The sequence below is a fragment of the Sciurus vulgaris genome (genome assembly GCF_902686455.1).
Source record: "Sciurus vulgaris genome assembly, chromosome: 6".
Lineage (NCBI taxonomy): Eukaryota > Metazoa > Chordata > Mammalia > Rodentia > Sciuridae > Sciurus > Sciurus vulgaris.
In genome coordinates, this window is record NC_136466.1 from 103,649,576 (window position 1) to 103,674,953 (window position 25,378).

The 25,378-nt window shown below is 37.9% G+C and overlaps 1 protein-coding gene across 4 annotated transcripts in view; it reads right to left on the bottom strand.

The window, feature by feature from the left end:
- Positions 1-11,717: 11,717 nt before the first annotated feature.
- LOC306664588 (V-type proton ATPase subunit S1-like protein) overlaps positions 11,718-25,378 on the bottom strand; it is a gene marked incomplete at its 5' end in the record, with an annotated part of 39,965 nt that continues 26,304 nt past the window's right edge. For all 4 annotated transcript variants that reach the window (XM_079145565.1, XM_079145566.1, XM_079145564.1 and 1 more), the window contains 3 exons: positions 11,718-12,247; positions 18,100-18,340; positions 20,737-20,787. In XM_079145565.1, coding sequence (XP_079001691.1) covers positions 11,945-12,247; positions 18,100-18,340; positions 20,737-20,787 — 595 coding nt within the window. In that variant the 3' untranslated portion in view covers positions 11,718-11,944. The remainder of the gene's footprint in view (positions 12,248-18,099; positions 18,341-20,736; positions 20,788-25,378) is intronic.

Here is a 25,378-nt window from a genome sequence, read left to right on the forward strand (position 1 = left end):
GAATCTTCAGAAAGAGAAATTAGGAAAACTACCCCATTCACAATAGCCTCGAAAAAAAATAAAATACTTGGGAATCAATCTCACAAAAGAGGTGAAAGACCTCTACAATGAGAACTATACAACACTAAAGAAAGAAATTAAAGAACACCTTAGAGATGGAAAGATCTTCCATGTTCTTGGATAGGAAGAATTAATATTGTCAAAATGGCCATACTACCTAAAGTGCTATACAAATTCAATGCAATTCCAATTAAAATCCCAATGACGTACCTTACAGAAATAGAGCAGGCAATTATGAAATTCATCTGGAAGAATAAGAAACCCAGAATAGCTAAAGCAATCCTTAGCAGGAAGAGTGAAACAGGGGGTATTGCAATACCAGATCTTCAACTCTACTACAAAGCAATAGTAACAAAAACGGCATGGTATTGGTACCAAAATAGAAAGGTAGATCAATGGTACAGAATAGAGGACACGGACACAAACCCAAATAAATACAATTTTCTCATACTAGACAAAGGGGCCAAAAATATGCAATGGAGAAAAGATAGCCTCTTCAACAAATGGTGCTGGGAGAATTGGAAATCCATATGCAACAGAATGAAACTAAACCCATATCTCTCACCATGCACGAAACTAAACTCAAAATGGATTAAGGACCTCGGAATCAGACCAGAGACCCTGCAGATTATAGAAGAAAAAGTAGGTCCAAATCTTCACCTTGTTGGTCTAGGACCAGACTTCCTTAACAGGACTCCCATAGCACAAGAAATAAAAGCTAGAATCAACCACTGGGATAGATTCAAACTAAAAAGCTTTCTCTCAGCAAAGGAAACTATCAGCAATGCGAAGAAAGAGCCTACAGAGTGGGAGAATATCTTTGCCAATCATACTTCAGATAGAGCACTAATCTCCAGAATCTATAAAGAACTCAAAAAACTCTACTCCAAGAATTCAAACAGTCCAGTCAACAAATGGGCTAAGGAAATGAATAGACACTTCACAGAAGAAGATCTACAAGCAATCAACAAACATATGGAAAAATGTTCAACATCTCTAGTAATAAGAGAAATACAAATCAAAACCACCCTAAGATTCCATCTCACCCCAATTAGAATGGCGATTATCAAGAATACGAGCAACACAGGTGTTGGCGAGGATGTGGGGAGAAAGGTACACTCATACACTGCTGGTGGGGCTGCAAATTAGTGCAGCCACTCTGGAAAGCAGTGTGGAGATTCCTTAGAAAACTTGGAATGGAACCACCATTTGACCCAGCTATCCCACTCCTTGGCCTATACCCAAAGGACTTAAAATCTGCATACTACAGAAATACAGCCACATCAATGTTCATAGCTGCTCAATTCACAATAGCCAGACTGTGGAACCAACCTAGATGCCCTTCAATTGATGAGTGGATAAAGAAACTGTGGTATATATATACTATGGAATATTACTCAGCCATAAAGAATGATAAAATTATGACATTTGCAGGCAAATGGATGAAATTGGAGAATATCATGCTAAGTGAGATAAGCCAATCTCAAAAAGCCAAAGGACGAATGATATCGCTAGTAAGTGGAGGTTGACACATAATGGGGGGGAGGGAAGGGTTAGAGTTAGGGTTAGGGAGGGGGGCAAGTATGGAGGAAGGAACTACTGTATAGAGGGTAAGAGGGGTGGGAGGGGTGGGGGGAAGGGAAAAAATAACAGAATGAATCAAACAACATTGCTCTATGTAAATTTATGATTACACAAATGGTATGCCTTTACGCCATGTACAAACAGAGAAACAACATGTATCCCATTTGTTTACAATAAAAAAAAAAAAAAAGAAAAAAAAGAAAAGATGTTAATTTTGGCTCACTGTTCTGGGTGTGTACGATTAAGAGGCCAGATTTGGTGATAGCCTTCTTGCTGGCAGAGTCCCACAGCAGTCCAGGACATCACACAGCAAGAGATAAGGAGTGTGTGTTCCATGCATGTGTATATATGTCTCCCTCTGCTTATAAAGTCACCAGGATTCACTCATGAGGTTTCCATGTTATTGATCTTATGTAATCCTGATCACTTCCCAAGACCCACCTCTAAACACCATAGTAAGATTAAGTTTCTACCCTCTTAAAATCACACAATAGAGATTAAATTTCAACACATGACATTTTAGCTATATTCAAACCATAGTCACTCTGTTTCCCAGAATTCTCTTCCCTATATATTTTTTGGTTAAGGTGGCCCATATTTGAGATACATATTTGCATGAGATTTGGAAGGTGGAAATGAAGCAGTAGCCATATTGGTTCTTAAACTTCAAAAGGTAGAGGTAGATGCTTTCAAACTCCTATACATCACCATTTTCTTGCTGGCTCACTGTGTTGGCATGGGGCAGTATCCAGGCCTGCAGCTGCTTTGCCTTTCCCTGGATCCTCTTTCACTGTATCCAATTCCTAGGCCAACTGTGTGTTTAGTCCTGTGACAAATGCACCACTTCCTCAATGTTGGACGCAGTAAGAACTGACATGGGTGCCAATTCATCATTGTGGTTCCAGCTTCTCTGCATGGATTCCTGACCTTCTCCCACTTTAAATCCATCTTCCCTTCCTAGATGCCTGCCCTACAGATTTCAAGTTCTACCACCAGGCATGACAATAACAGACTCACAAAGGATATTTAAACAGCTTCTGCAATTGTGCATAATATCAAATCTACAGAAAATATCATACATATACATAAACATACACTTATATAGGTTCTTCCTATGGTCCTAAAATGACTCCCAGTGTTGTGTTCTCATGATTGTATATTTTTGTAAACATTGAAAAAATAAGTTTTTTTAACACCAAAAACTTTTATCAGTTTTTTGTTTGTGATTTATTTTCTCTTTGTTAATAATTATTTTCATGCCTGGTTTATATTTGTAAACATTTTACATTTTTTTTCTTAAAGAGGGCCTTCTAATTGTACATGACTCAAAATCTGTCTCTGTCTTTTTGAAGTTCTGCCTGCACTTAAAATCAGTTCAGAATTGATTTTCCTGGAAAAAAAAAAAAAAATCCGACAAACTTTTGCAATTGGAGGATTAAATAGAAATAAACTACAAATGAGTGGAGATCAGCAAGTCCCAAGTTCTGACCACAAGGCATTTAAACATGAAATGAATTTGGCCAATTGAGTCTCCCTTACAGTTTGCATCAAGGAAATAGCACTGTAAGAAGCAGGGTGTACAGAAAAATCTGACTCAGGCTTGGAATATGCATAGCCTCAACAAAAGGAGGGATAGAACTGATGGCCTTGGAACTGAAGAAAGGAGTTGAAGGCTGACAAAGGTAGACCATTTATCAAAATCTCCATAAATATATTTTCCTAAACCCTGGACAAAGAGCAAAAAACATTAAAACATGAAGAGATTCTTAAGTCTCACTGGAATGATTCAATGAGACAGGAACAGGAATGTGCCTCATTTGAGGAGAAGAATCTGAGAGTATGGAACAGCTATTTAAGCCAAATGCCACACATGAATGTGACAATTAACTTTTAAGATTATATATGAGTTTTTCTCAGACTGATGTCATTGCTGGATAAAGATAAACATTTTGGAAAACACTTTATCACTGCAATATCACTGTAACCATTGATGAAACACTTTTATGATGGATGGAAATTTAGCTCCTTAACCAAAAATTATAATAATTTGCATTCTACAACAAATTAAAACAAAAAAAGAACAAAAAAAGAACAAAAAATTCTCCTTTTTATCTTTCTAAGTTTTTATATGATAACTTTTACATTGAAGAACTAATAGGTATCATTCATAACCTAAAGTTATAGATTTTTAAACTACCCTAGAGAGAGAGAGATAGATAAACCAAGAGTTGTTTTTTTAAATCCGGCTGCAATGTAACCAATTGACTTTTAAAAAAGAATTATTATGAGGAATAAAGGGTTTTTTTTCAATAAGAACATACCCTATGGAGCACCACAGTTATTAAAGATGAGAGTCTTAGGGTCTAAACTTCCCTAAGGGAGTTCTAATAAATAATCAAGTTTCTCTATGTGCTAAAGAAAAATTGGAAGCATCTCATTGTGGGCTGAAAAGAGAAATTTGATACGTTCCTAAGAAAGAAAGGATATATATATAGGATTGGAAGGAAGACAAAGGGAGGTCCCTAAGATGGTGAAATTTAGGGGCCAAAACAGAAATATGGTATATAACAGGAAATGAGCAGAAAATCTGAAATTATGTCCTTCCTTATGCTACACTTACTCTAGTATTCACCAACTTTCCATAAAATCTGTGATGCTCATGCCAGCATCAGGAGGCAGCTCCAGGAAGTGAGAATAATGGGAGAAGGTGAAGGCACCAGAGTGGTGACCGTAACCAGTAAAGGCAGGAAATCTGAACCAGAAAAACAACAAGGGTGCAGGTCACTGCCACTCGTGACATAATTCACCCACTTGTTCATTTTCAGCTGTATTGTAAGCAGACTTATTTCTTTCATAAAGGAACTCAAATTATTTTGTTAGGGAAGTAAATTACAAGTTGATTCCAGAAAACCAGAGGATTCAGGAACAGTGGATTTGGCCAGTTTCAGAGTTACATGCGTTACAAAATAGCAACTGCTATACTGGTTAAATCTGACCACTTGCATTGCCTTATTTTTCCTTAATAAAAATATCAGAAGATCCAAACCACATTTTAAATTCCGTTTATTTGGAGTTAGAGGTTTTGCTCTAGTACCATTTGGTCCTTATAAAGTATTGTTGACCTCAAGAGCTAAAAAACATCATGCAGCAAACATTGCAACTTCTGTCGAACAGAACATCTGAAATACAGTCGGTTGTCTCTAAGAAGCCCACGGGAAAGCTGGATCAAGTGATTTCATTAATTATCTTTCCAATCTGTGAGGTGTGAGAACTTGGAAGGCAAAGCAGGAATAAAGGCAGAAGGGACAGCTTTTTGATATTCTGCCCAGAAGGTGGTGTCCCCTCTGTGTGTCTCCACTTAGTAAAGGTAAGTGACTTCTTCCCTCCCCATTGCTAATCCCAAGAATTGAGTCCTGTAGTGTTAAGGTTTCTTTGAGGACCTATCTCCACCATTTTCTTCCCTCTCTGATAGCTATGTTTTTAACATTTCCTTTTCCTTGGTTCCTTCCTGCTAGTCCAGGGACTCCCAATCACAGATGCAATTAACTTGATGGGGCTCCATGCAGTTTGTGTTAAGTGATTTTTTTTTATGCTGCACATATAAGCTGGAGAATATTCAAGAGCTGCCTATAATCCCACTGCCACCTTCTAATATGCTTTTTCAAGTGAGAAAGCCTGTTTGCTAGCTGGGAATTGTCTATAGCCTGAAGCCTGTCTCAGCTACCCGTGGATCTTTATTCAGCAGGTATCTCAAAGAAAGAGGGGGTGGTCAAGCCCCGAAGATTGAAGATTGGGCTAACAATGTGTGGGTATTTCCATGAGAAAGTACTAAACCTATGGACATCATTCTTTCTAACATTGCAGCAGGCAAGACAAAAATCAAGTAAACAAAAACCTCAGAACCACAGCCTACCTCTACAACATGCTCAGCTTGCTTCCATCTTATTAAAATCTTATCAAAATGGTTGCTGTCAATCCCATCTGAAAAACTGAACAACTGCTAGATATAAAACCAACAAAGCAACAAATAAAATTTAATTTGTCTAAACCTCTGTAAAGGCTCAAGTCTCAATAAGAAACAGATGATACCCTCAAATTAGGATAACTTAAGGAGGGTTTAATTTAAAAAGTACCATTTATAGAGGTCCTAGTAGGGTATAGGATAGCCGCAAGGGACAGTGAATGAACTAGGGATAGTGGCAATGAAGCTGTCACCATCCCTGCACCTAAGAGAAAAGGATGTTACCAAAAACAGGGAGGAGTGAGTCACATGGAGTCACATGGAGGTGTCTTGAGAGAGAGAGGTAATCAAGGTGCTCCCACTGGGAGAAAGCCAGGGGAGTAAACACCCTGAACTCTTTCTACCCCACTTCTCCATGGAGTAAGATGTTCATCGATGACCTCCTGTTGACCAAATCTAAGAAACAAACAATCCTTAGTTCTTTTCTAGCTTGATTTCTCTCCAGCATTTAACATGGTTGACTATTTCCTTCATCTTGAAATCTTTTATTTTTCCTTTGATTTCTAGGACACTGTTCTTTCTTGGTGTGCCTTCTTCCGCTTTGATTGCTCCTACTCTATTCCTTTACAGATCTGTCCATAAATGCCTTAATTTGGATTTCCTGAGCAGATCCTGAGACAGGGATCTAAGTGTAAGAAGTTTATTTTAGAGGTGATGTCAGGAAGTGCCGCTAGGGGAATAGGAGAGTGAGACAGGTAAGAGAGGAGAACCAATAAAGTGAATGTTCTCATGCAAGATTTCACAAGGAGGGAAACAGCTTATTCCTGCTGGGGAGTTCCAAGAAAATAGTCTAGAGTTATCCCAATCAAGGGGCAAATGAGCTGGGATTTTTTTTTTTTTTTTAATTTTTTTTAGTTGTAGATGAACACAATACCTTTATTTTATTTATTCATTTTTATGTGGTGCTGAGGATCGAACCCAGTGCCTCACACATGCCAAGCAAGCACTCGACCACTGAGCCACAGGCCATAGCCCAGCTGGAGTATTTATAAAATTCCTCAGAGTTGTTGGTTGAGGGTCACTCCCAGGGGGCATTGATTTATCAGCGATTCTAGTTTGCCACGAACATAGATAGAGCAGCCCAGGAGGACAGATTGTGGCAATGGAAATGTAGGGGCAAATAGAACATGGGTGGGACCCAGACAACATCTGCTTTGTTCCTAAATCTCTATTTCTGGCCCAGACACTCTATTTTGCTCTAGATCCATACATCCAACTACTTACTTGAAATGCCTCTTGGAACCCTCCACTCTCACCCTCATCTGTTTTCTCCCCTGATCACAAAACTGGCATCACCATCATTGCAATGCCCAAATAAGACACCAACCAGTCGTTTGTGACTTACCAATTGACTGCCAGTCTCTTATTACTTCTAACTCCTACGTCGTATTCCACTGTCCTACCCTGGTCCTATTTTTATTTTGCCTTAAACTATTGCAATAATCTCCTAATTGTCATTTCCATCTCTATTCACACTACACAACATGTAATCATCTTGTGTTAAATCTTCCAAAATCTCCCAAATCTTCATCATGTTGGCTGAGGACCTGACTTCCTTAACAAGATTCCTAAAGCACAAGAAGTAAAATCGAGAATCAAAAAATGGATGGATCAAACTAAAGAACTTCTCAGCAAAGAAAATAATCAATAATGTGAAGAGAATCTACAGAATAGGAGAAAATCTTTGCCACACACACCTCAGATAGAGCACTAATCTCCAGGATTAGTGAAGATTAACACTAAAGAAAACAACAATCAATAAATCGGCAATGGAACTGAACAGACACTTCACAGAAGAATAAATACAATCAAGAAACAAACATATGCAAAAATGTTCATCATCTCTAGCAATTAGAGAAATGCAAATCAAAACTACTCTAAGATTTCATCTTACTCCAGTCAGAATGGCAATTATCAAGAATACAAGCAACAATAAGCATTGTTGAGGATGTAGGGAAAAAGGTACTATCATACATTGCTGGTGAGACTGCAAATTGGTGCAACCACTATGGAAAGCAGTATGGCGATTTCTCAAAAAACTTGGAATGAAACCACCATTTGACTCAGCTGTCCCACTCTTCAGTTGATACCCAAAGGACTTAAAATCAGCATCCTATAGTGACACAGCCACATCAATTTTTTTAGAAGCTCAATTCACAATAGCTAAACTATGCAACCAAACTAGAAGCCCTTCAACAGATGAATGGATAAAGAAAATATGGTATATATACAAAATGGAATATGACTCAGCCTTAAAGAAGAATGAAATTTTGGCATTTGCAGGCAAATGGATGGAACTAGAAAATATCATGCTAATGAAATAAGCCAATCCCAAAAAGACAAAGGCCGAATGTTTTCTGTGATTAGCAGATGGTGATCCATAGTGGGGTGGGGCGGTGGGGGAGAGCAGTAGTAGGGAAGAATGAAGGAACTTTTGAATTGTGCAAAGGGGAGTGAAGGGAGAGGTGGGGCAGTGGGAATGAGACAGACATCATTACCCTAAACACATGTATGATTACACTACTGGTGTGACTCAGCACCATGTAGAGTCAGAGGAATGAGAAGTTATGCTCCATTTGTGTACAGTGTGTCAAAATGCATTCTATTGTCATGTATAACTAATTAGAACAAATTTTTTTAAATCTTCCAAATTCCTCTCAAGGGCCTCTCCATTACCTAAAGTTGATACTCTAAATCTTTATTCGAACCTAATGATCTGATCCCCCTATTAATCTCCAAGTTCTCCTTATTTGCTCCTCTAAATTTACATTCCATATGCCTTCCTACATACGTGTGTTCACAATTCTCCATATATGCTAGAGTTGTGTTTTTGCATATGTGTTTCCTTCTGCCATGATTGGCCTTCTTCACTTTACCTACCCAGCCAACTCCTTCTCATGTCAAATATCACTATCTTTGCATGTTGTTCCATACTTTTCAGGACGACAGATATCTCTTAGGCTATGCTTCTGAAGCACTAATAATTATATAGCAATGGTCACATATCTGGTGGGTTAATAGTAAAGGTATCTGTAGTAATATCATAACTTCTTCATCTGACGGTAAAGAACATACCAGAAGTGATGCTAAAAGACAAACATCTGATGAGGAACAAACATACACTTATTTATGATCATGCTCAACATTAGAAATAAAGACTAAAGCCTTTCTTAAGAGGTCCTTCATTCACAGAATCGACATACTTAGTTCTGAGAATCTACCACAATGGCTTAAGTAAGACTTTTTACACCAGATCTAGATTTTATCACTATTATTATTATTATTATTATTATTTATTATTATTATTATTCAGTTAACGGTGTTTCAGAAAACTCTCTATCCCGGTACATCATAGATCAATTACCATTACAAATATGATCTAATCTGATTAACACTCTTACCCTTTGACCCTTTTATGTTACTCTGATGCTATTTGATCTCTGCCACTCCAGGATCTCAGCATCCCTATTGAGACAAAGAAGTCCATTTCAAGGGTGGCATCTCCTACCTTCATCCATAACCTTCAGAGAACAGCCACTAGAACTCTTTTCAAAAATGCTGGTGCTATATTCCCAAAGCATCTCTTTGTGCTGGAACCAAGGGCATTCCTCTGGGCCTTCAATGAAGAAAGGTGTTATAGGAGAGAAAGCAGTTTGCACATGATAAATCCACTCCTACATCCCAATTCTCTAAGTTATTAAATTTCTTTTCTTCCTTCGTGTAATTCCAAGGCATTTCTAATCTTTACACTTCATTTAGGGTATAATACTGCCGAGTCTAGATTTTAATCAACAAATGGTTAGAAGCACTCCCAGCTGCTCAAGCCAGCACATTTAATCTTCAGTCTCTGGTAAGAGAACCCATATCAGAAAATTCAGTCCAATCTAAAATTATAAACTTCTCTCCCTGGGTTTGCACCTCCAGAATTCATTCCTACATATATTCTCCCAAATCTTTTGTTACATAAGTTAGTAAAACTATTTTTGCAATTCTATTCTCCCTGATTTGATGTTGCAGTTGGCTCCCTTGGATATGCTAGAATGTGACTCTAATTACCTAAAGGAAATAAGGAAAATTGGCACCCTTTAGCTAAGTTAACTATCTCTGGTAAGGCTATCACAGGATCTTTGAGCAATGCATGAACAGCTTCATCTCACAGGGGTTGCTTCTGCTAAAAACAAAAACTGAGTATGGAATTTGAGAATTCAATATTGTTAAAGTTGTCTAAACCTTCCCCCAATTACCATTCGTGTTCTCAAAGTTTCTTTACTGTCAGCAATATTCTCATTTTCAAAAAAGAGACCTGGCATGGGTGTGAATTCCACCTACAAGGCAGGTTAGCATTTTGCAGGATCAGACCTGAGTTCAACTTTTAACTGTGTCAGCCTTTTGACAAGAGGTGAGGGATCCCTTTAGATCAGTCATAGAAACTTGCCATCATCACCCACAGCTTGCTGCCTAAGGTGGGACTAGATCTATCATTACAAACACTGAAGATTTTCTTTTACTATGTCTGAGATGGAACTTCGAATTTTGAGCTATTCTTTCTTTCCATAAGCCATCTAACACAGAAAGAGCCAGCCTATTCTACAGGGTATCACCTGTACTTAGGGCGACTACGTATATCCCAGTTTGCCTGGCACCACCCACATCTACTATCTTGGAATTTTTAATGACATTCCCTTTCACTTTCAAAAGTATCCTAGTTTGAACAATATATTATAATTACTTTTTATGTGACTAAAGCTGGTCAAACAGCAATTTATACCAGCAGTTGACACTCAGAGAAACAGCAATGCTAACAGAGTTTCCACTGGTTTTAGCCAAAATAGAATAAATACTCAATCCTAGATCCCCATTTTCTTGGGATTCTGTTCCCTGCAATCATCTTGGTACTAACAACTTAAATAAATCAGGATTCTTAGTTACAGACCATACAATCTACTCCAGATATCTAAACAGAAAGAAATTATGATCTTACAGATTTCTGAGAGGGCTGGAACCAAACCTACATTCACAGCCAATAATAATGCAGCCAAAAGAAATGTTGAACATGAGACTGTTCTATTAGCAACTTCACTGACATCATCACACACAGCTCACTGCCTAAGGTGGGATTAGATCTATTATTAAAACCACACAGAAGATTCCATTTATCTGTGGGCACCCCCACCCCAGCTTGTTCTCACCTGCATTCTAAGTTTTGTGCAGGGGTATCTTCTTGACAGAACCTAGGTAAGGCATAGAATGCTAGATAGGAAAATGCAATATACTTTTTACATTTATGAGCCCTTTAAGGCAGAAAGCAATTAGAGAGGCTTTGGTGAAATGGAGAGTGAACCAATCTTCAGAATCAGCCAAGAACCCAAAAGGATTGAGAGATTCATGTGGAAGAAAGCAGTGGTCAGAACCTTAGTGGCAGCCCCAGAATTTCCACTGAGGAAGAGTTTAGAGGACACTATCTCATTGGGAAGGGAGATTAGAGGACATGTCTTGAAGCTGTATTTGTACAGCAAGCACACTTGTCTTATTTAGCTATGTCGCTTGTTTCAAGGGTACTCAGGAGAGCTTGTAAAGGTCTAAATCAGACAAATGAGATAAACTTTTGCTCCATGACCAGAAGGGAAAGATAAGATATGCCAAGACCATGACCCTTACTGTACAGATTGAGCTATGCTGCTTCTGAATAGCAAAGTAAGTGGCAAAAAGGTCCTTAAATACATTGCTCAACCACATTGACCAGAGTTTTTCCTAAACAGTTCTATGAAAGAGAGAAAAAGAACATTTTTTTAACAAAATTGGGACATAATTTCTGAAAAAATATAAATTAAGGTAAAAAATAGCTTAAACTCTGAACTTCCAGATTAATTGGGTTTATTATTTCTATTCTTACCATATCCAAACTGGCACAGACAGGGAGGACCCAGGGAACAAGAGTGTTTTTCTTTGTCTATGTCGCACTGTTCTCATCCTCCACACCCCCCACATCCCCACATGTCCCTAACCTGAAACATTCCTTCAATTTCAAGGTAGGTTTGGGGTAACTGCTGTATTTATCTCTATGGGATCCCCGAGATGCTTTTTCATTGTGCCAAGTTTATCTGAGTAACCCGTGGATGTTTCAAAATCAATGCATTATGTATTTTCTTTTTGGTGTTTTTTTTTTTTTTTTTTTTTTTTTTTTTTAATCAAGCTATTCACAAGTCAAACAACACAGAAGAGAAACCACCTCTTTCAGAGCCATTGTGGACGTGGTGAGGAAGAGGGAGGCCCAGGCTGTTAAACATAGATCTTGCAGATCTGTTGGCTCCTCAGTTCGTAGCACTCAACTCCCTGGCTCCTGAGCAGCTCCTTCTCCTCTGCCATGTCTCTCGCTTTCAACGGTGGGAAGTGAGCAGGAGAGGTGATAAACTCATAGTCCCGGTCCAGATAGCGCAAGTAGATGAGCATATGCAGGGCGTAAGCCAGCACCAGCAGGAGGATCAGGGACATGGCCAGGCCAATCAAAACAGCCGGAGAGAAGGAAGAGGTGCAGTCCCGGGCCTTGGCAAACTGCCGCCCTTCAATGGTAAAGCCTTGGATCTGTCAGGAGATAAAAAAAGAATTGAAGTGGCCTCTGCCTTATCTTCCAAGATCTACTTGTCACTTGGGCTCATAGTTCTGGTACCCTAATTAGGCAAATTTAACCCACTATCACCATATTTGCTGCTTAATGTAAGCACGTGATCTGACAAAAATGATTGTGCTTATGGAGACAAGGAAACTTGATTTTACTTCAGGAGTGACCCAGAAACTCTGGAACATATGGCTGTCATATTTAAGGAGCTTGTGAAATTTAAGCCTCTGAAATAAAACCTTCTTTTAATCCTCTTAAGAATATTCTTGGGGCTGGGGATATAGCTCATTTGGTAGAGTACTTGCCTTGCAAGCACAAGGCCCTGGGTTCAAATTCCCAGCACAAAAAAAAAAAAAAAAAAAAAGAATATTCTAGTTCACAAAATTTATTTCCATGCATGAGTTTGTCAGGATGAACCCAACAACTACTATGTATAACTAACTATAAAGCTCTAATAAAAAAAGAAAAAAAATCATTGGGAAAATGGAGGAAAAAAATATTCTACTACTTGTAAAACCACAACTGCTATCATGTCTCTGAAATTCAAAGCATGTTAAACTGTGTGAGTATAAGTTTCCCAAAACTTTCAAGTCTGCTTTTGATTCTCCTGAAAGCAAGTAGACAAGAAGTCTTTAAAGGGAAAATATCATGACTTCTGATGAGGTAAAACAAATAAAAAATAAAGCTAACACTTATAAGGCTTTTGGTGTACCAGACCCTGCCTTAACTTGTCTAGCACTCACAAGAACCTTTGAGCAAGTTACTATTTTACTAGTACTTTATGATGAGGAAACTGAGGACAGGAAAACCAAGTAACGCTCAGAGTTCCACAACGGTGTGTTGTCAAGGTATCCTTCAACCCTGGGCAATCTGGTTTCAGACTCAGATTCAGTTTGTGACTCAGTTGCTCCTGATGTACTCTGTCTCTTCTTCTGCCACCACTTACCTCTCCCACTTTATCAGTTGTGGAGTGGTCCTGTCTTATCCACAAGGCATGTATTTCAAGATCCCCGGTGGATGCCTAAAACCACAGATAGTACCAAACCCATCCCTCCATTTCCATAGGTTCTGCATCTGTGGTTTCAACTAGTACAGATCAAAAATATTTTTTAAAATTGTGTCTTTACTTTTCTTTTTACTTTTCCCTAAATAATATAGTATGACCATTTACATAGCATGTGCATGCATTAGGTATTGTAAGTAATCTACAGGTGGTTTAAAGTATATAGGAGGAGATTATATACAAATACCATGCCATTTTTATATAAGAGACTTGAGCATCCATGAATTTTGGAATCAGTTCAGGGCTCTGGAATTAATCCCCATAGATACTGAAATGATTGTGTATACTATGTTTTTTCTATATACATATGCCTATGATAAAGTTTAATTAATAGACAGTAAGATATTGTCAATAATAGCTAATAAAAACAATGATAATAACATATTCTAATAAAAGGTGTTTAAAACTTATTAATTACATATTTCTAGAATTTTTCATTTAATATTTTCAGACTATAGCTAACCACAGGTAACTGAAACCACAGAAAATAAAACCCTGGACAAGAGGAACTTACAGACTGTACAGCCTTGCTGCCATTTTTGGAAGAGCTGTATACTAGTTCCTTCTTACATCCTGTCCAGAGAATAGAAAAAAAGCAAATAAAGTGGTTTAATTACTTGAAAGTAAGAAAGGTTCAAATTGACTACAGCCATGGCATTTAAATGCTGCTGTCAAAATTAAAGAAACAGGGATAAGGAGCAACTTCTTTATAACAAGAGCAATAACTGGGAAGCAGCCTGTCTGACTGGCTTACAGAGTATAACCCTACACGACATCACCTCATTCAGTCACCTACTCATTTTTTAAAGGGCACATCAAAAAATTGAATGGTCTATGAGTGCTTTACAAAAATTCATTTTTGTGGCTAAATGGGCATTTTAGTATTTCTCTTGCTAAATTGTTATGGCCATTCATCATGCCATAGTATTAGGGGCCTTGCTCAACAATTGTCTGTTCTCTAAATTGAACCCAAAACAGCTTCTGAAGGAGACTCCTGGCCTGGCTTCTGGTATCCCCTGTCTACCCCTCCAACGCATAGTGCCCTTCTTCTCAGAACAGTGCCCGAAGAATGAAGTTCCTCAATGACCAAAGATGACCTCAACTGACTTTGCAACTCCAGTCAAAGAAAATGCAATCAGACTGACTGTCAATTAATTCTTAACAGGATTTGATCAAGAATAGCAAGTATGAGAAATGTTTGAAGTATGTGGTTCATCCATTACCTGGACCAGACATTACAAACGCTGTATGGAACACGAAGGCAAGCTTTGTTTGACCCTGAGTTCATAATACCCTGAAAATTTCCTGTAAGTCCAAATATCTAGTTTCTGTTGAAAAGTCAGATGATCCAGCAACCCTGGTCCTGTATTTACTTAAAGCACAAATCAGAGTTGAATTTTAAATGTTCCTTGTAAAGCTGGCTACATAGACTCGTCCAGCTCACCTCACTCAGTTACCCTCTGAATCTCCAATGTCAGCCACGCCACTCTGTAGAGTCACCCTTATAGTCAGGAGGTCCATGTGGGGATTGAAATATTCTGGAACTGTGGATCAAAAATATTCTGGTGGTATGGTGTTGTGGCTCCATGGTAGAGTGTTTGCCTAGCACATGTGAGGAACTGGGTTCCATCCTCAGCACCACATAAAAATAAACAAGATAAAGTTCAAAGAATATTGTGGGAAAAACAATTGTACTGAACATGTACAGACTTTTTTCTTTTCATTAATATCTAAACAATACAGCTATTTACATGGCATTTTTATTGCATTGGGTACTGTAAGTATTTTACAGATGACCGAAAGCATACAGTATATGCAAATACTACAAAATTTTAAATAAGGGACTTGAGCATGCATGGATTTGGGTATTCATGGGGGTGGGGTGGCAGCTTCAAAATCATCTCCTGTGACTACTAAGGGACAACCACATCTTATTCCTAGGATAGACTAGACCAGCATGCCTGCACCTATGGAAAGCAGCCTTTTTCTTAACACAACGCAACCACCATCACCGCACCACCCTTTCCCTGACCTGAGCTTGCGTTCTGCCATCTGTGTATATCCACAAGGCCCACCTATGATACACGGTGCAGTGTTTACTACAAGGATGTCGTTGAGGACATACACACTGCACGAGAATGTACTTCTCATAAGCAAATTGTCAGCAGTCTTATGGACCCAGTAGACATGTAAAGGAATATTTCTTTCTTATACTGGCTGCTCCAAAGCTTTTAAGTTAAATTACTATGCTACATCCAGCCAATGCAGATAGATGGTCCTATGGTTTTATGACCCAATCTCACCAGTGGCTTCTAACTAATCTTCCTTTTTTTTCTCACCCCATTTTTTTTTTCTATTTTGCTTTTTTGTTGTAATATATAAGTAACATCAAATTCACCATCCTAATTATTTTCTGGTGTACAGTTCAGTGGTGCCGAGTGCATCTATACTGCCGTGCAACCCGCTCTCTCCTGAGCTCTTTTCATCTTGCAACACTGAAATTGTATATACCTATTAAACACTCTCCCCTGTTCTCCTCCTGTCAGCGCCCAGCAACGACTATTCTACTTCCTGCCTCTCAATTTGACCACCCTTATATAACTGGAATTATATAATATTTGTCCCTTTGTTCCTGATTTATTTCATTTAGCACAATGTCTTCAAGGTTCACCCATGCTATGGCATGTATCCAAATTTCCTTCTTTTGTAAGGCTGAATAATATTCCACTGTATGTATATACATACTAGGTTTTATTTACCCACTTATCCATTGGTAGACACCTTTTGGCTTTTGTGACTAATGCTGCTGTGAATATAGGTACACAGTTATCTACTCAATTCCCCGCCTTCCATCCTTTGGGGTATGTACCCAGAAGTAGAATTACTGGATCACTTGGTAATGCTATGTTTAATTTTTTGAGAAACTGCCATACTGTTTTCTATAGTATTTGATTAATTTTACATTCTCCTCATCAATGCACAAGGATTCCCATTTCTCCACATCTTTGCCACTCCTTACTTTTTTTTTTTTTTTTTCTTTTTGGGGGGTGGTGGTTGTTAATAATACCATCTTAATTTGTGTGAAGTGCCTTGCCTATTTTTACATTATTTTTCTTGTAATCTCTCTGCAAGTCACCTTAAGCCATTTCTGAAAAAAAAAAAAGGCACATATATAAATCAATTCTCCTATTGTCTTTAGATAATATTACATATGAATTATTCCTTGGCTTTGTTTGTTTGTTTGTTGGTTATTGGTTTTTGGTTTATGTTTTTTGCTTTTGTTACCAGGAATTGAACCCAGAGGTACTTAACTCCTGAGTCACATTCCCAGTCCTTTCCTTTTTATTTAGAGACAGGGCCTTGCTAAATTGCTGAGGTTGGCTTTGAACTTGGAATCCTCCTGCCTCAGCCTCCCAAACCACTGGGATTATAGGCACCCACCACTGCGCCCGCCTTATTCCATGTTTTTATCATTACCTCCCCAGATTCCTGCACATTTTAAAGAGCAAGATAGAAACATTTATAATATATATAAATATTATTAACGTACAAGTGTCATATGGTGTGTATGCTGCATATATATATATATATATACTTAAATATATATATGAACATCCTTGAATCAGTCTATAATTTGAATTCTGCTTCTACTTACTTACTTGTTATATCACTGAAAAATTATGTAAGCATCAGATCTTTTAATCGCTTCATTTGTAAAACAGGGATAATAAGAGCTATCCTGCAGCATTAATATATATTTTGACAATAAAGTATGTAGATAACTACAACAGTGCCACACACAAGAGAAAAAGTCACAGGTAGCTTTGCCAATCCATGTCTGACATGATCCTGGGTGTTTCACACACATCAAGCCATGTATTCTTTCCTTTCATAAAGATAGGTTAGAAATCGAGAGAGGGTGAATGCCTTATCCAGGTGGCTGAGTAGTATATTAAATCAGGTCTGTCTGACTCTAGAATGCAAGCTCCTTCCCTTCCCCAGCTGCCTGTCATCACACTACACCCTCCACCCAGTCTGGTAGGGTGAGGGGCCTTATACATACATACAAATATCCATATACCTATACAGAAAAAGTTGGAAAGTGCCCTTAAAGGGGTCATGCAAAGGCCTGCCTGCTATTTCAGCAAGTTAGACAAACAAGCTAAGCAATTTTCACAGGTAAACAAGAGAAAGGAACTTGGCAGAATGTCTGTCAGTCTGAGATGATTCTGGTGGTGAAAGGGACTTCTCACACTTCCCTGCCTTTCCCCAAACACTTCCAAGATCTTTGGGATATTTTTGACTCCCTGGCTGGTGATTCCATTCCTACACTAACTGCCAATGTTGTCACTCACACTACAGATGTACTTCTTATCATCCCTGATAGGATCACTGCTACACTCCCTGAAGGAAATAAAATAATTGTCCAACAATGTCTCTCCCCAGAAGGGCCTCAGTCCCGGAAATGTCAGTCACTGGGCTTCACACCACAACTGCACCAGGGTTTATTTAGATTGCTGGCATGCCTCACTGATAATTATTAGTGACCAGATAAACCTTAAAGTAAAAGCAAGTCCTGGGTAGAGACTTGGAGGCCACCCCATTTCATACCTTAGAAGATTTTTCTTTAATTATCTTAATTATTTTAAAGGTATAAACTCCTCTCTTCTTTTTAAATATCTTTTGTTTCAGGAGTTTTCAAATATTGCATTTCTTTGACACCAAAGGTATCCTGAGCATGTTTTAGTTTATTACCTGGAAATCAATGAAGGTGACCTCCCACAGGCTTGACACATCATCTGTGTCACTGGGCAACAAGAGGGCATCATGCTGCTGCAGGCTGCTGACACGTTGGCAGTGGTAGGAATAACTTGTCGGAGCATATATGCCTGTTACATTAAAAGTTGCTTGGACTGAATTGTTGGAAATAATCTCAACTCGGTGCAAACTAAACCAACTCTGGCTGGACCATTTGTTGTAATTGGTAAGGAAGAATCTGAAAATGATTATACATTAGTATTACCCACTGTAGTCTCATATTTACCCAAGCAGGACACAGTGTATGACAGTACAATGGTGCCCTCTTTCGTCAGATGGTGGAACTGACTTGGGGAGAGGCTTCGCCTTGGTACCAAACAAGTTTCCTCCAGGTAGGTGAGAAAGAAAACAAAGGACAGATCAGCCAAAAGTGAGCAATATAAAGACCTACAAAAGAACACAAAGGTTTTCTTCCCAGAATCGGTGCTTGAGTATGTGTTTATTATTCCAAGAAATTGAGAAAAAAGCATAAGTGGACATCAACATGGAATTAAATTGTGACTTAAAAGAACAGTAATAGCTCTCTTACTGTATGTTAGCCACCCTTCTGTGTATTAATGTGCATGTTGTTTAATTTTGGACTATAACACTATGAGATAGTATCATTATCCTCATTTCACAAATGAAAAGTCTAAGACTGAGAGGGGTGAAATTACTTGTGTGAGATCACTCAGAGAACATGTCTTGGAGCTGGGCTTCAAGTCCTATCTTAACCTTTCTGGAATGGAATATTCTCTAGCTGTGAAAAAGTTATATTGTTCATATGTTATGATCTTTTTTATCTAAAAATGGGTGACTGCATAGAAAAAAAAGAAATCTGGAAGTATAGGAATCCAAACACTAGTAGTGATTAAAAATGGTACTTCTATTATTAGTTATCATTTTCTTTCATTACATAGCTGAATGTTTTCTGGTTCTTCTATTTTCCATGGTTTTTTTAATTTAGTTTGTGGGCTTCTTCAGAAACAGACTGTGAGATAAGATGTGAATATATTAAAAGTATCTGGAAAAATCAGTCATCCAAGTATGTAAAGTGGAGGAAAGAGAAATTACAGAGAAACTAAAGACCTCAAGTGTACTAGCAAGTAAGTTTCCACTGTGGACAAGAAGGGCTTAATGCAAAGGGGGAAACTCGAATCTAGGGTAAAAACATGCCTCTAAGTGATCTCACCCAAGGGAGAGAAAGATGGGGTATTTATATACTTCCTAGACTTGGGATGGTAGACAGTGGACTGCTTTGGCCAGAGAAAACTGGTACTTGAAAGTTGAGGGACTGGGGTTATAGCTCAGTTGGTAGAGTGCTTGCCTTGCAAGCACAGGGCCCTGCACAGTACTGCAAAAAAGCAAAACAAAAAGTTGAGCAGGTGAGGGTGTGCTCTAAAGTGGAAAGACCCAGATAGATGTAAATAGAATTTTGACAGCATATACTACATAACTTTATCATAAATAATAATAAAACCATTTTCCTTTTGGAAAAATTTGCTATTACTGATCAAAAATGTCCCCCATTCTATATCAGATAGATAAAGTGTTGATCACCTTATAGTGTTCTATTTTCTTACAAAGTTTTTCTGAAAGGTGATGGCATGTATTTTCTAAATTATGATCACTGAAACACTAGTGTCCCATGATATGTAGGCAAGTGCTCTGTGGAAGAAAGCTTTCTAAGGTTAAGCATAGGAAACACTAGGTTAATCAAAGTTACAAAATGCGACAGTCTTCCTTAAAAGTATGTCTTCTCAGAAGTTTGAATATTTAAATTTACACTGACTTTCCAAGAAGAAGGCATGGTATGTAGTAATTCCCAAGCAGGTTTAACTATAAAACCTTTGTTCTGTAGAGTCACAAATATTTTCACAAAATGGAAGCAATCTATAGGGCTCAGCTTTGGAAAGATTACCCTAGCACAGCCTACTGATTTCCAAGTAATGTTGAAGACACATCTGCTGTTCTCCACTGAAAGATTCATCCTATAGGAAGGGAAGCTCTATGTTTTTATAAAGATGAAATATAATGCCTTCAATTTCTCCCTACCCTCCAGCAGCAGTTTCTAACTGCTTGGATAAACTACTGTGGGTAGATGCATCCTTCTATACAAAAAAAAAGAAAAATGTAGGTATTTGTTGATTGTATACTGGGGAATTCAGAGACTTGTTCATTGTAGTTTAAGAAGTATGATTCATTAGAAGGAACTATACAGATTAACTTCAAATCAGAGCCTCAGCCTTGGAGAGTGTGTGTGTGTGTGTGTGTGTGTGTGTGTGTGTGTGTGTGTACACGCATTGTTTATGACATCACATTCCAGCATTCCAGGTTTGTGAATTCTTAAGTCCCTCTCTGATGATTAGAGAAGTATAGGTGTTTCAATAGGAACTGAAGAAAACACTCTCACAAGATGACATCACATATAGCCACTGACTTTTCGGTGTAGTTAGCTAGCTAGCTATGGCATTTGAAGTGTCACAGTGTTTGGCACATAAAAAGACTTTGAAATCCACATATGGAATGACTAAGTTTAATAAAGCTAATCTGAAGTTCTGAAAGTATAATATTCCAAAGTGGAAATCTACCTACCTTATATCAAGACTTTGGGGATTTTCGTCATCACCAAACTTCAAAGACAACCTTAAAAAAGAGAAGCAACACAGGCCATTAAAATAGAATGACCCTTATTTCACAATATACTTAAAAATTACCTCAGAATGGATCTAGACCTAAATGTAACACATAAAACTACAAAATATAGAAGAAATAAAGAAAAGCATTTATACAATCTTAGGGGTAGATGGTTTATTGAAAATATATAAAAACATGAGCCATAAAGAAAAATTAATAATTGAGACTTCATTAAATTGAAAAACTTGGGGGGCTGGGGATGTAGTTCAATGGTACAGTGCTTTCCTAGCATGTGTGAGGCCCTGTGTTCAGTCCCCCACACTACTTAAGTAAACAAATAAGTAATAAGAAAAACTTTTGATCTTCAAATGACACTGTTAAGAAAACAAAATAGGCAAGACAGGAGAAAATATTCCCAACATATGCACACAAAGGACCTTATACAGAATATAATAAACTCAACAACTCAATAAGAACATAGCACCACTTAAAAATGGTCAGAAGGCTTGGACAGGTACTTTATAAACAAAGATACAAAATTAGTCAATGAGTACACAAAAAGATGCTCTTTGCACAATTTGACATTAGGAAAATATAAAACAAAATCACAGTAGGATACCACAGTATAACAAACAAAATGACTACAAGTTTTTGTAAATGGACTCCTCCTAAGCTTTTAAGACCTGTATTTATTCATATTTTCCTGAAAGTAAACACAAAATTTCCTGGAGAAGAGACAGATGATTACTTACTCATGGGAATAACAATATTGATTCCCCTTTTAACCCAATTCTTCCCCCTGGGCCACATGGTGAGAACCAAATATCATTTTTTACATAATTGAGATTTGTAGCAGAAGTGAAGAAAACCAAAATTATGAACCTGGGTGTTACACAAAAGAGACACAGACTTTGTGAGAGAAGGGAGAAACATTTGTTCCCTTGGTGTCAATAATTCTCTTTGGGAAAAGAAGGGGGAAGATCCTGATACCTGGCCTGGAATGTAAGTGGAAGAATTTAAATTAGGGAGCATCCTAACAGCTCAACATAAAGGAGATAAATTACTACAGGCCTAATATGCATGATTCATAAATAAACGTCTCCAACTGGTAGATAAGACATGTTTCTTGGGGTTTCCAAATCCTGAAATGATTCTGTTGTTCTGAGTTTCATAAGCCCTTAACATGTAAACACATTACTCTAAAGAGGTAAATCTCTTTTGATTTCAAGTCTTATCTTTTAACTGAGGTCCCAGTGAAATTCGTTCAGTAACATAAAAATGCAGAAACATGAAATTTTTCTCTATAGTCTAACACTGACCATACAAAACAATTGGAACACTCATACATTGCTAATGGAAAGGTAAAGGGGGCAATCACTTTAGAAAACAGTTTGGCAATTTCTGAAAAAGTTAAATACTCATATCAGTTAGCTTATCTATTCTCACATGCAATGACACCTAAAAAATGAAAATATATGTTGCCACAAATACTTGTACATGGACATTCACGGAAACTTCATTTGGCAAGCTATGTAAAAACTATGGGGTGGGCACAAATGGGGTGAATGAAAATAAGTTGCAGTGCATCCATACAGGGGAGTGCTACTCAGTGTGGAAAGGAACCTGCCATTGATACAGGCACAACATAAGATGATCCAAATCAATATGTAAGTGAAAGAAACCAGGTTAAAAAGGAGAGATATATGACTATCTCTATATAGAATTCTAGAAAATGCAACTAATCTTTAATGATAGAGAATAGATCAATGCTATATACAGAGGTGGGAGTGGTCAGAGAGATGGAACAGGGAACAAGGAAACTTTAGGCCCTGATGAAAACATTTGTTGTCTTGATTGTGGTGGTAGTTTTATGGGTGTACACATATGCCTTGACCAGTGTAACCAAATTCTTGAGTCTGGCGAGAGGTGAAGGGAGATTGGAAAATAAAGATTCACAGATACAGATTTTGAAGATTAAGCTGGGATCAGGTGGAGCTCTGTGCTCTGATGGAGATGCAGATCTAAAGAGTTACACCAGCAATCTTTATTTATACATGTCTCATTATCAGGTTAAAGACTATGCAGTCATTATTTTTTGTATTCAGGAAAGTTACAGAAACTAGGACATTTATGTAGCTTTTCCATAGTTGCAAAGTGCAATGTTAGGAGCTTTGTGTAGCCCTCAATAAAGTTCATTGTTTAAGGTTACTGTAAAGCGGGCAAGAACCAGAGAAGCAGAGCTGCTGAAACATTGTGATAGTCTAGCATAAGAATTCCTTCCTTCCCAGGAGCTGTGTGCCTGAGATCAAGGTCAGAGCTGATTGGACTCTTGCACAGAGCCTCCTCATGTAGGGCATTGCCACAGCAGCACAGAAACATTCCCAGGCACTGGCATGCCACAGCCCAGAGGCTCCTAATCTCAGTCACTGCTCTCCCATCCTCTGTCACCGCTGTCCACACACAGGTGAAAAACTAACTAAATGGTATGCTTTAAAGTATATGTAGTTTATTTTCTGTCATTCATATCTCAAAAAGGTTGAAAAAGTAAGAATTATTAAGAAAATAAATAATTATACTGGAAAAATGTAAGGAATTTAAACATACAAAGGATATTGCTGCTATGTCATTATAATCTAGAAGTTATAATATCTCAATATACATTATAAACCAAAAAAGCCAAAATAGATAGCTATAAAAGATACAACTGCAACCAGCCAGGCACAGTGGCGCATGCTGTAATCCCAGCAGCTCAGGAAGTTGAAGCAGAAGGATCAAGAGTGCAAAGCCAGCATCAGCAACAACAAGGTATTAAGCAACTTGATGAGACCCTGTCTCTAAATAAAATACAAAATGGGGCTGGGGATGTGACTCAGTGGTTGAGTGCCCCTGAGTTCAATCCCCAGTAGCAAAAAAAGAAAAAAGAAAAAGATGTAACTGCAAACTTGAAAAATATCACACATATATAATCTCAGTAATTTGGTCCCTCTAATCAAAAACTAGAAATATCAGTGACCAGACTGAAGTTCACCTTAATCCTATTTATGGGGAAGGGTAGGGATAAAACAACATAAACCTATGTGTAGGATTGATAATATTTCCCATTTTCTAACATCAAAACTCAGACACCTTAGATGTACTCATTTATAAACACTTTATAAGCTTATTTATTTGGTAAAGCAAATATTCAACAGGCCCTTTCCCTTACAGTATTTTGATAGTCTGCTACTACAAATTACTGAAAACACTTTAAAGAAAAAAAATGCATTTCTTGAATAGTATTTCATAAATCTGACTAGTCATTTATTCTAATAGAAATTTTTCTAGCTCTTCCATGGGACCAGAATGACTGGGTTCCCATCAATTGACGCTATAGCAAATGCACTAAACCTCAGAGAAAAGCCATCTCCAGCTCACCTAATCTCTGTCCCTGATTCCTAATGAAGCAGCCTGTTAGTCTCCAAGCTTCTGATCCTCCAAGGGCTCTTCTCCAGCAGTCCTGGTTTCAGCCGAAGCTATTAACAATGTTCTGCTTTGAGTAAAGAACATGAGGCCTGAGTTCAACAAAGCAAATTCAGTGTTCATTAAGCGAAGATCTTTTAAGTGCTAGGTACTGTGGCATCAATGAGGAACACAAAAGGGATTTACGAACTAAAGCAGAAGTTGGAGAAAGGATCACTTTTTACTCTTTCAAGTGCCCTACTCTTACACATTTAAAGCAGATTCTGAATTCAGCAGACTATAACTGTCTAAATTCAAAATATACACAAATGCTGGGATTATGTTCTATTCTCAGGGCTTTCACTATTTATACAGACTTCCGTAGCAAATCTGTCTGCCAAATTTGCTTCTCCCTGAACATTTTGTTTCCAAGAGCTAGAACATGGTCTTCATTTTTTTTTTAAATCCATGTTTTTGACCTTACATGGTTATGTCTTTGCATGGGTTTATTCTCCAAGCACTCCTATTCTGGTTCTTTCAAATATAAAATTTCCTCATCAGCACACAAAGGCATCTCACTCATCTAAGCAATTTACAGGAATCGACCACACTGTCTCAGTGTCTGGTTCTTGATTGCCTCACTTTCTGGTAAACCTCCCTCACCCGCAGGTGAGCACATGCACCTGAGGAGGACTACCCCAAAGTTAATTTAAGCTCTCAAGGCCTCTCCAACAGTTAGATACCAACTCACTCTATTGAAGTTAGAATACTACTCATTTAAATAACATTTGACAAGTTCTCAAAGTACTTACTTATGCATACATCTCCTCATTTGACTTTCAAAAGGTCCAAGGGGAAGGAAGGAAAATGTCACTAAGCAGTCCCCCCCAGTTCTGTTAAATACAAATTATGAGGCTGAATTAAATTTTTAACTTCTTTGAGATTTGATTTCCTCACCTGGAACAGGAGTAGTGACCTGTGACTTAAAGAGTTATTATGAGGAATAAAAGATAAGGGGCTTGTGAAGATCTCATGTACATGTTAGGCCTCTTGGTCACAATGAGTAGATAGCATCATGTCCATCTGTTAGGTAGGAAGAGTTCAGGGACATCAAAATGGCAGCAGAAGGGTATAAGAAAGATGCTGCTGGAGGATAAGACAG